We start from the raw sequence: 12,517 nt of genomic DNA, 5'->3' as shown, positions 1-12,517 counted from the left end.
TCCCAGCCTAGACCATTGGCGAGTGAATCAAAAGATGGAAGATCTTTGTTTCTCCTATCTCCATGACTGTGCAAAATAAAAAAGCTCTACAAACTTTGGGGGCTTATAGAAAATCAGAGGGAAGGGGTAAGCTAACGTCACAGATTGTTAACAGAGAACCACATAACAAAGTTAGGACAAAGCCAAATAACTTATATGGTGATACAAAGTTATATGACTGTCAGAAGATTACAGGTAAAGAATTCAAGAACAAGTGGAAAGTCCGAGGATTAAATAGTGTACCCTATATTCTATAAATTCACCACATGTTAACTTGAATATGTTTATATAGTTCCCTTATCCGCAACTGCCACTGCCAGAAGTTACTGTACCTATGGGAAACAAGCCCCTTTCAACATTCTACTACACAACTATTATTTTGCTATTACTTTTTATATTTCTTTCCAAATATACAATAGTATATACAGAATCAACACATATGTAATTTGTGAAAGCCAAAACCTGAATTTTACTTTAACAATGCCTAACGTTCTAATTACTGACTCCTATTGAATTCCACAACCCAGAATATTTAAAGTTGGAATTTAAAATGTTTTGGGGGCCAGCACCACGGCATAGCATGCCAAGCCTCTACCTGTAAGTGCCAGGATTTATATGGGTGCTGATTCATGTCCTGATTGCTCCACTTCTGTCCTGGGAAAGTAGTGGCACAAGGCCTCAGGCCCCTGCACCTTGACAACTCTCCAGGATCATGACTTCAGATCAGCTCAGTTCCAGCCACTGTAGCGGTCTTGGGAATGAACTAGCAGATGGAAGGTCTCTCTCCCTATCTGTTTATTCTCTCTGTAAATCTGCCTTTTAAATATAAATAAACAAATTTATTGGTTTCTTTTTCATTTTATTTGAAAGGTAGAGAGGGAGCAGAGGGAGAGAGAGAATCTTCCATCACTGGTTCACTCCCCAAGTGGCCTCAACGGCTAGAGTTAAGCTGATCTGAAGTCAGGGGCTACGAGTCTCTCTTACAGGTCTCCCACATGGGTACAGGCTCCCAAGGCTTTGGCCCATGTTCCTGTTTTTTCCCAGGACAGAAGCAGGTGGCAGGATGGAAACTGAAGCAGCTGGAATGTGAACCAGTGCCCAAATCGGATGCTGGCACCTATAGGTGGATTACCCAGCTAATTACAGCTCCAGCCCCATAAATCAATCTTTTAAACTGTTTTCAATTTCTTGAACCTCCAGATCATTCCACAAGCATTTTGCAGAGCTTCACTACTCTGAAGATGAATTCTCGCTCACCTCTATATTATTCACATTAAATTCTATTCTCACTATCTGGACAAGGTTAACATATCCACATAAGTTCCCTTCTGTTCCTTCAAACTGCCAATATTCCAACCTGTATGTTATATTCTTTTATCCAGAAACAGATCAAGAACTACTCCTGTCTCCTCTTAACAAAATCTACTTAAAACTGTCTTTTTAGATTAGATAGTCTTCTGGGAAGATGGCAAAGCAGGAAGCATACAAAATCTGTTTCTTTGCCTAAACAACTACTGCAACAGTCAAATACAATATAACCAAATCAGAATGCTGGAATCTATTCAAGGCTGATGGGTTCCAGGGTAAGGCTTGAGGGTGGCAAATCAAGGTGAATTTTGGTTATTTTTTTCTTGGGCAAAATAACAGCTACCCACCTCCCATACCTAGTCCTACAGCAGGCAGCAAGAAAATCTGAAAAGAATAATGGCTGAAAATTTGCCAAATATGTTGAAGAACAAGAATAAAAAAATAACCTAAGATACCCAATTGATCCTAGGCAGAAAGAACTCATGGACAGTCACATCAAGACACAAGAAATATAAGTCTAGCAGACAGTATTACTGTAACTTTGATTTGTAAGTACATATTTTGTTTTCTGTATAATTTAAGAGACTAATGCACTGAAGGTTTGGCATACAGCATATAATGATCACGTTTTGTGATATCAGTGAGTGGGCAGTGACCAAGCTTAGCAGAATTTTTTCGTATGCAATTCAAGTTAAGCTGATATAAATTTAAATTACTATCATAATTTAAGTGTATGTAATCCTCATGATAACCACAAAAACAGTTCCAGAACATATGCAAAAGGAAATTAGAAAACAGTTTAAACATTTTGATACCAAAAGCAAATCAACTAAACCAAAAAGACAACAGTTTAGAAAAAGTACAGACCAAATCAATGCAGTGGCTTAACATTCAATCTGCTGCCTGCAGTGCCAGCACTCCTTCTATATGGGGGCCAGTTTTAGTCCTGGCTGCTCTACTTCTAATGCAACTCCCTGCTTATGGTCAGGGAAAGCAGTGGAAGATGGCTCAGGTTTTTGGGCCCCTATAACTATTTGGGAAACCAGGAAGAAATCCCTGGCTTCTGGCTTTGGATTGACTCAGTTCCAGCCATTGGGGCCATTTGGGGAGTGAAGCAATGAATGCAAAATCTGTCTGTAAATCTGCTACTCAAATAAAAATGAGTAAATCTTACATGTGTGTTTATATGTATATATATGTATATACACATATATGTGCGTATGTATGTAAAAAGAAAATGAGGGACCAAAAAGATACAAGGAGTATTAGAAAACAAATGCAAAACGACAGAAATTTTTCTAGTGACTATTTCTTTAAATATAGATTGACTGAAGTCAGATTCACAAGCACATGATACAACTAATAGGAATGTGATGGATTTGGGTACCTGGAAGTGGGATGCTATTGCTAACTAATATCTAAAAATGTAAGAGGTTTGGGGATTGGGCATTTGCAGACGTTGGAAGCATTTTGAGAAGCACTATGAACAAAGACTAGATTGCCTTGAATACACAGCAGAAATATGGGTGTTGAACAATTCCCTAGTGAGGGTTTAGAAGAATGGTAAAGAAAGCACACACTGTGTTTCAGAAAATCCAAATCAACACATTTCTAATGAAGGCTCATAAAGAAATGAGGAACATAGCGCAGAACATAAGGTAAGGCAACATCTTTTACATAATGGCAGAAGGCTTAATAAGACTGTCCTATAGGTATGTGGAAAGCACACGTATACATAATGAAACTGGACATTTTGCTAAGGAGATAACTGGACAAATCATTGATAGCATGCCCTGGTTTCTTCCTGCCACTGTTGCAAAAGTTAAAAGCGAAGAGATAAATTGAAAGAATCGTCAAACTAAAAGGAACCAGGGACTTGATGAGGAAAATTCACCACCCACCCAAATGCCACAGATGCTAAAATTCAAAGATTAACTGCTAGGAAAAAAACATGCTTCAAAGAGAAGGGTGAGGTTGTCTAAACCAATAGCTCATAAAGATCAAAAAGTCAGAGTAGGAAGTCACCCCAAAAGGTTCTCTCCAAAGATTAAGCATGTGACTTAGCCATCTCAGTCACCTCAGCTGAAGCCAAGAATATAAATAGGACTATCTAGGAATCAAGAGGCTTTTGCTGAACAGAGTGAATATCTAGAACATATATGGAAGACGTACAAGCTTCTCAAGAAGCGACAACAAGAATAACAAAAAAATCTTTTAGCTTGAACTCAAAGTGATGGACAGACTACAAAATAAAAATAAGCCTGCTGGACCCTCAAAATTCTGCAGAAAGGAAGTAGGCTGATGAAAACACTCAGATGCAAACACGTGTTATCCTTCATGAACAACAAAGGATGACTTTCATGGTGGAGCCATATGCTCAGAGGGCAAACTAGAGGGTGGAGTTGCAAGTAATAGAAAATTACTCCCAGGCCTTGAAATCTAATTCTGGCTAGGTTCAGAAACTGCTTGGAGCTTTCTCCTTCCATTTGGTCCCCTACCTGAGCCTTTGCTTATTCCATCGTTGTATTTTAGGTACACGGTACAAAAAGAATGAATGAATAAAGAAAAGAAAGAAGGAAGGAAGGAAGGAAGGAAGGAAGTAAAGAAAGAAGGGAGGGAGGGATGGAGGAAAAAGGCATTAAAATGGTTTATGCCCACAGAGAATTTTACCCTAGCATGCACCATACACAGTGCATAATCTCTATGTGATTTCAACAAAAAAATTTGGGACTTTTCAGGCAATGATGTTTAGATAAAATATTAAACTTGGAATTGATGTTATAATAAGTTGAGACTTTCAGGGATATTAGAGGTTAACAAATTTTACATATGAGATGTGAGTCTTAGGGGACAAGAAGATAGATTGGGGAAGACAAAATAATGACCCTATAAAAGTCTATGTTCTAATTCCCAAAACCTATGAATACATTGGATTATCAGCTGACCTTAAGAGAGGAAGATTATATTAAATTATTGAATAGAACCACAAGAGTACTTAAAGTGGGAAGAATGATGCAAAACACTAGTATCAGAGGAGGAGGTGGCTAGGGTTGTGGCTCAGTTGGTTAAGCTGCTTGCAGGTAACTGTGCATCCCTTTAGTACCAGTTTGAGTCCTGGTAGCTCCAGTTTGGCTTCCTATTAACATACCTGGGAAAGCAGCAGAGGAATGGCCCCAAGGGATTAGGCCTCTGTCACCCTAAGGGAGACCACTTGGAATTCCTGGTTTCTGGCTTCAACCTGGCCCAGATTTGGTCATTGCCATCATTTGGAGAGTGAACCAACAGGAAGATCTCTCTTTGTCTTTTAAGCCAAATAAAATATTTTTTTAAAAGAATCAGAGAAAGAAATTTCATGACAGAAATATGGGAGGGACTCAACTCATAATTTCAGACCTTGAAGTTGGAGGAAGACAGCCATGCACCAAGAAGGCAAGAAATGGATTCTCCTCTGGGGCCACTAGGAAAGCATGCAGTCTGCCTACACTCTGACTTTATACCAATGAGAGCCACACTGAAATTCTACAGCATCCTAAGATAGCAAATTAGTATTGTGTTAAGCCTAGCCTGATGTGGTAAACTGTTCAATAGAAGATCGTTTCTATTGTTTATAGGCAGAAGTTGAGCATCACTGTGAATTCATTATGTTTAGCTCAACGTAGTTCAAGACTGGCGATTTCATGACAGGAGCCACCCTGCTGCCTGTTTTTGTAAACAAAACCATATTGGATGCAGCCATGTTCATTTCTTTACTTACTGTCTACATCTGCCGCCCTCTTACAGCTGCATTGAGTAGTTATGACAGGGTACACAGTGCCCACAAAGCCTGAAATAATTATTCCCTGACACTTGAGGGGAAAAAAATGCAAACTCCTGCTCTAGGATATTACCCTAATACCCCTTCACTACACTTAACAACCCTTTATCCACATTTATCACCATATTCTTTGTTTTTTAAAGACTTATTTTATTTTTATTGGAAAGGCGGATATACATAGAGGAGGAGAGACAGACAAAGATTTTCCGTCTGATGATTCACTCCCCAAGTGACTGCAATGGCTGGTGCTGTGCCAATCCGAAGCCAGGATCCAGGAACTTCTTCCGGGTCTCCCATGTGGGCGAGGGTCCCAAGGCTTTGGGCCATCCTCGACTGCTTTCCCAGGCCACAAGCAGGGAGCTGGATGGGAAGTGGAGCTGCTGGGACTAGAACCGGTGCCCATATGGGATCCTGACGCGTTCAAGGCAAGGACTTAAGCTGCTAGCCCATGGTGCTGGGCCCACCATAATCTTACAGTTCTGAATTCTGAGTTTTTGTTGTTACCTTATCTCATCTGAATATTCCATCCAGGATTCCATTTTCCTGTCTTTTCAAAATCCTGTATCCTTTAATGGGCAATTCATGTTACTCTTTCAAACAAAATATTTATTTATTTCTATTGGAAAATCAGATATACAGAGAAGGAGAGATAGAGTGGAAGATCTTTCATCCAATGATTCACTCCCTAAGTGGCTGACATGGCTGCAGCTGGGCTAATCCAAAGCCAGGAGCCATGAGCCTCCTCTGGGCCTCCCTCGTGAGTACAGAGAGAGTCCCAAGGCTTTGGGCCATTCTCGACTGCTTTCACAGGCTATAAGCAGGCAGCTGGATGGGAAGCAGAGCCACCAGGATTAGAACTGGCACCCATATGGGATCCTGGCACATGCCAGGTGAGGACTTTAGCTGCTAGGCTACCACGCCGGGCCCCAAGTTATACTTTTTAAAAGACGTATTTATTGGAAAAGCACAGTAACACACATGCATGCACACAGACACAGATATTTCATCTGTTGGTTCACTCCGCAAGTAGCTACAACGTCCGGAGTTAGGTCATTGTGAAGCCAGAAGCCAGGTGCTCCTTCCAGGTCTCTCAGATGAGTGCAGAGGCCCAAGGACCCAGGCCCTCCTCCACTGCTTTGCCAAGTATATTAGCAGGGAGTTTGATCCAAAGTGGAGCAACCAGAACCGTAACTGATGCCCACATGTGATGCCAGTGCTGCAGGCAGAGACTTAACCTGAATACTTGGGTGTTACACTTTCCACTTAAAATATCTCCTCCTGGAGCCTGGCACGGTAGCCTAGTGGCTAAAGTCCTCACCTTGCACACCCTGGGACCTCATAACGGCACTGGCTCTAATCCTGGCAGCCCCACTTCCTATCCAGCTCCCTGTTTGTGGCCTGGGAAAGCAATCAAAGACAGCACAAAACCTTAGGTCGCTGCACCCACTGGAAGACCTGGAAGAAGTTCCTGGCTCCTGGCTTCAGATCAGCTCAGCTCTGGCGTTTGCAACCACTTGGGGAGTGAATCAGCAGACAGAAGATCTTCTTCTCTGTCTCTCTTCCTCTCTGTATGATTTTCCAATAAAAATAAATCTTTTAAAAAATCCTCTTTATTCTACCATGACATTCTTCTTATACCACAGCACTTAGATTTTATTGATTAAACACTATTTTGTTGCTCTGAATTGTTTGATATATATGGCAATCTGCTACTACAAACAGATGACAGGTTCTTTAAATACCAAGTCATGACTTTAATTTCTCGGGAACATGCCACAAAGCCTAGCTACTAGGTTATATACCACTGGAATGCTCAGCTAGTATGTGTTGTTTGAAATTCTCAAGCTAAAGCTCACTCTAAAAAAAAATTTAAAGTTTGATCTCTGATAGGTAAAAAACTGAAATATGGTACTTGTAGACATTCCAAAAATACAGCCATCGCTTTGTCCAGTTCTGTTGTCTACACTACTCTTAGGTTGAGTTTGTGATAGTAGACAGCCTCTCTTAAATCCCTGCATTTATCTAAACACTTTTTCATTTTACAAAAAATAAAGGAGAAAAAGACAACAATACCAGAATTGGGACAAAACTTATTTAAATTAATTCTTAAAATACTGTATGTAAGAGAAGGTGTTTTTAATAAATGTACAGCAGATAATAGGCCAGAAATTCTATATGTTTAAATAAATGTACTCTCTATAGAAAATTTCTGTTCAGAGACAATCACCTGAAACTCATCATAATAAACACAGACATCAAAACCTCTGGGAGGGCCTGGCACCATGGGCTAGTGGCTGAAGTCCTCACCTTGAACACCCCAGGATCCCATATGGGCACCGGTTCTAATCCCGGCAGTTCCACTTCCCATACAGCTCCCTGCTTGTGGCCTGGGAAAGCAGTTGGGACCCTGCACCCGTGTGGGATAATCGGAAGAAGTCCCTGGATCCTGGCTTCGGATTGGCATAGCATCGGCCATTGTGGTCACTTGGGGAGTGAATCATCGGACGGAAGATCTTCCTCTCTGTCTCTCCTTCTCTCTGTATATCTGACTTTCCAATAAATAAATAAATCTTTAAAAAAAATACCTACTCTGTTATTAAAAAAAAATACTGGTTGAGCGTGCCTGAGTTAGAGTACCAGCTCCAGTTCCCAATTTCAGTTTCCTCCAGTGCAGACTGTAGGAGACAGCACTGATGACTTAAGCAACTGGGCCCATAGCACCCATATGGAAGAGCTTAACTGAGTTCCTGATTATAGGCTCCAGGCTGGCCTTTGTGGGTATTTGGGGAGTCAGCCAGTAGATGAGGAGCTCTCTCTGTTTTGTCCATCTGTGTTTCCCTTCCTGTCTCTCTGCCTGTTGAAAAAAAGAACACACACAAGGAACTAATGTTTGTGAAATGTAAAAGGTATATAGTTGGATGATAAGGTAGCAAAGACGATACAAAGATAGAAATATCCTAAATAATTTATTATTTGAAAGGGACAGATGGGGACCGGGAGGGAGAGAGGTATGAAGGGAAAGACAGAAGAAGATAAAAAAGTGAAGAAGAAAGAGGGACAGAGAGAAAGGAGGGAGGAGCAATCTTCCATCTGCTGCCTCACCCTCCAAATGCCTACAATATGTAGGCTGAGCCAGGCTGAAGCCAGGAGACTGGAATTCAATTTGGATACCACAGATAGCATGGTAGGACTCAGATACAGGAGTCATCCATCATCTGGTGCCTCCCAGGGTGTTCATATGTAAGAAGCTGGCTCACAAGTAGCCAGGACTCAAATCAGGAACCCAGAAATGGGATGACAGCGTCCCAAGCAGAGACTAAATCACTTTTAACATCAAACACATGAATTTTATAAATCTTAACTGTTTAGGTAATCACCAGAAATTCATGATTCCTTTTAATCAAGACAAAAAGAATGAGCTCTGAGACATTTGTTACATTGGTATCTTTCATAATTTTTCATCCATGTATCCCTTGCAAGTGTACAGAGAGGATCTCATAATACTTAATGGAAAAAGAAATGATTAGCCTGCTCCTCTCCAACAATCTTAAAATTATGTCAGACCTGGTTGTAACAATGCCTTTTTTCATCTCCTGAAAATATCCCTTCTAGATAGTCTCAGTCCATTCCTCTCTGATTCTTAACTCTTTTTTCTTCCCTACTAGATCTAGACACTTTGAAGAAAGTCCACATTTCTTGTTGATCTAATGCTTTTCTCTGAATCTATTCACTGAAATCAAGAAAAATATGTTCCACGTTTCTTGTTGATCTAATGCTTTTCTCTGAATCTATTCACTGAAATCAAGAAAAATATGTTGTAACCACCCGCAGACTGCTTTAAACTGCCTTTACATACTCAAGAGACTCACTCACCTTTGTTAAAATCAATTTCAAGGCTCTTTGTTTTACCAGAAATATTTTATCAAATGATTTATGTTCTATTATTTCTAATAGTAGAGTCTGTTAGCAGTTGGACTTCATATATCAAGCAAGCTTTAATTTAAAGAACTAATTTTCTCTCTAATCTAGGCAAATACAATTGAAGTAATTCTAAACTAACTTAATCTGGCTCATTTTTAGAGATGCTTTTAGAGGATCTAAGAGAACACAATTCTATCTGAACAATCAGAAGCACCTTGGGTTGGAAGTGACTCACCGATACTCCTTGGTGTACTCAAAGTCTTGTTTGTTGTATGCAGGCTTTAGGAAATTGCACTCAATGACTCCAATTACTCCTACACCTTCTCCACGAGTTGGCTTAGAAAAAAATATTAATTTCAACACTCACATTATTGTTGACTGCCTGGAGGCATTTCCTTTAGATTCCAAACAATAAGAGAAAGGTTACATAATGCTCATGGGCAAATAAAGGCCATTAAGATCTAGAGAAACACAATATATTTCAATAGACTACATATATTACCTTGAACTGAAAACCAGTAAATTTGAGGGCAAAGACATTCAAAATCTGATCCATAGAGCCTGTGGATTCTTAAGGGATTAATGGACATTTCTACTTTACTCACACTGCTACCACTTTCAAGTCTCCTTCATATTCCAGGATTGTCTTAAGATTTTACTTGAGGGGGTTAGCACTATGGCATAGCAGGGAAGCCTCTGCCTAAGGCACTGGCATCCTATAAGCACACTGGTTCAAGGGCCAATGGCTCCACCTTAGAATCTAGCTCCAGGCTAATGGCCTGGGAAAGCAGCAGAGGATGGTTCAAGTCCTTGAGCCCCTGCCCCATTTGGGAGACCTGTAAGAAGCTCCTGGCTCTTGACTTTGGACCAGCCCAGCTCTGGATACTGCAGCCATTTGGGGACCAGTACTGCAGCAGATGGAAGACCTCTGTCTGTCTGTCTCTCCTCTCTCTGTAACTTTGCCTTGCAAATGGAAACAAATAAGTATTTTATAAGGATTTTATTTGAATAAAGATTTACACTTTTCTGGGCAGGTCTTTGGCCACTATAACGGTAAAGACACCCATGTCCCATGTGGAGTCCCTGGGTTCGACACGTGCCTCTGACTCCTGACTCCAGCTTCTTGCTAATAATGCAGATCCTGGAAGGTAGCAGTGATAAATCAAATAATTGGAATTCGACCATTCTGTCATTCAGGTACAAAACTTGGATTGAGTTCCTGGCCCCCAGTATAGGACTCAACTTCAGTTCAGCTGTTATGGGAATTTGTACAGTGAAGGAGAGGAAGCTAGCTCTCCAGCGTGCTCTCTCTTGTCCCATAAATACATTCAGGTATCTCTTTCTATAGCTCATTTAAAAAAATTTTTAAAGTATTAAAAATTTTTAAAGTATTAAAAATGAAGGTTTATACTACCATTCTAGGAACTGAAACTTTATCTGAAAAAAATAAGAATGCTGTGTAATATCATATCGTATCTATGAAAATAAACAGTTTTTCTACATATACAGGTAACTAAAAAGAGTCAGACTTCCAGCAACTTTTAGTTATAAGTTGATGCAGCAGGCTTTAGGATTTAAAATATTTTTTTTTCTTTAATGAAAGGAACCACATCATGATATAATTGAAATGTCATACAAGCATAAATTACTTATAGATCATATGTCAAGAAAGAAAACAAAACAGGCTGAAAATTAGCTCTCCTGGGCCTTATACTCATAAAACTTATCTTCCTACACACTATATAAAGCAGCTGGCCATTCTTTGTGCTTTAGCATCTTATCTGTGAAACAGAAATGATAGGAATACTAGTGGAAATCACAACATCAAATTGTCATTAAAGATCTTGTCAATATTTGCATAGTTTTATTTACAAATTATTTTCACATAATTTATCTTATTTCAATCTCTCAATCTCTACAAGTCATAGTATAGGTAATACAGGAAATATTGTTGTTTTCATTTTCTAGGTAAAGGAATTGAGCCTCAGGGAAATTAAAAGATTTCTCCAAGGGCACAGCTTAGAAATAGAAAATCCAGGACCCAAATATTGGGTCTTCAATCACCAATTTTTATGTGCTTTACAATTATGCTTTATGGATTTCCTAAGAAAATGAAAAGAAACACTTTAGACACTTATAAAGCCATAACACAAGGTGAAGTTGCTACTGTTTTAATTCTATCTCCTATTAATAGGTACCTAGAAAATGTACTCAGTTAAATTCCTGGGTTTATTAACACCTGCAAAGAATGAAAGGTAGATAGTTTTTCGATGCAAGATAGCTCCCTGATAAGACAGACTTCTAGAATCAGGATTTAATAAGTATGATATGAGATTAAAAAAAAAAAAACCACTAGTAATCTATCCCCTTCGTGTGTGTGTGTGTACATATTTATTTATTTATATGTATAATTCTCTCTTCCTACTCTTTTTAGTCCCATATAATAAAGAAACATTAATACTCACCTTCACCTGGCATCCCACCTTTTCAAAGCACTTTATGAGTCGATTGTTGTGATACATCATTATTCCAAACTGGTTACTATTCTTGCAGGAGAACCCAAAAGTGATTCTCACTTGCTTATTCTGAGAAGAAAATCATTAAGGAGACAAACACCCGGGAGCTCAGCAGACATTAAAGTATAAGAAACATCAAACCTTTCTACAGGGCATTCAAAAAATATACTTCATCTCTGTCCATGTAATCGTATTTTCAGGAATTTATCCCATGGAAAGTCAGGGATGTTCACAAAGGTTTATTATTAGTTAGAGATGTTTTTCCCTTATTAGGTATAGTAGCTGAAAAAACATAATTTAAATATTTGGCAATATGAGACTAATTAAATAAATGTTAGTACCCCATGTGGTCTATTCTGTCACTCTTCAAATTATGTCCTTGAATATACTTGAGAACATCAATAAATGCTCACAATATAATAAAAAGTATTATCATCTGTATTGTAATATATGTCATCAGCATAGAAAAGACTGTAAAAAATAACAAAATATCATTAATGATTCCAAAATCCCTAAGTAACAACAAACCATTTCTTATGACTGCTGTTAATTACTCAGTTTGTTGATAGAGCTCACAGGATTTGATAAGCCTGTAAATGATATAATAGAAATCTGTACACGTATAGGCAATAAGTTAATTTGTGCTAACCACATGAAACACAGTTAAAGCAAAACCAAGGACAAAAATTCCTATGAAACCTAAAGGACAGCAACCAGTCTTGTGTTTATAAGTTTTACAGAGAAGTTAATGAATTTGGGTATTTAAAATTAAACGAACTAATGATTAAATATTTAATTGTTAATTTAGGAGTATAAAGAGTACTATTCAAAAACCAAGAGAGTAAGAAAGATAAAATGGAAACCAATAAACAGACTTTTCATTAAAACAGTATGAAATCTTAATGTCAACCCGAGTTGA

General features: G+C 38.9%; 1 protein-coding gene across 3 annotated transcripts in view; it reads right to left on the bottom strand.

The window, feature by feature from the left end:
* Window positions 1–12,517, bottom strand: part of MORC4 (MORC family CW-type zinc finger 4) — a 60,593-nt gene that overhangs the window by 29,080 nt on the left and 18,996 nt on the right. For all 3 annotated transcript variants that reach the window (XM_040999929.1, XM_040999931.1, XM_040999930.1), the window contains exons 8-9: window positions 11,548–11,667; window positions 9,318–9,418 (exon numbers count right to left, since the gene is read on the bottom strand). In XM_040999929.1, coding sequence (XP_040855863.1) covers window positions 9,318–9,418; window positions 11,548–11,667 — 221 coding nt within the window. The remainder of the gene's footprint in view (window positions 1–9,317; window positions 9,419–11,547; window positions 11,668–12,517) is intronic.

This window comes from Ochotona curzoniae, unplaced genomic scaffold (assembly GCF_017591425.1).
Source record: "Ochotona curzoniae isolate NIBS_2020 unplaced genomic scaffold, NIBS_Ocur_1.0 scaffold_1852, whole genome shotgun sequence".
Taxonomy (NCBI): Eukaryota; Metazoa; Chordata; class Mammalia; order Lagomorpha; family Ochotonidae; genus Ochotona; species Ochotona curzoniae.
Note: the sequence above shows the minus strand (reverse complement) of the source record. Positions and strands in the feature narration are given on the sequence as shown.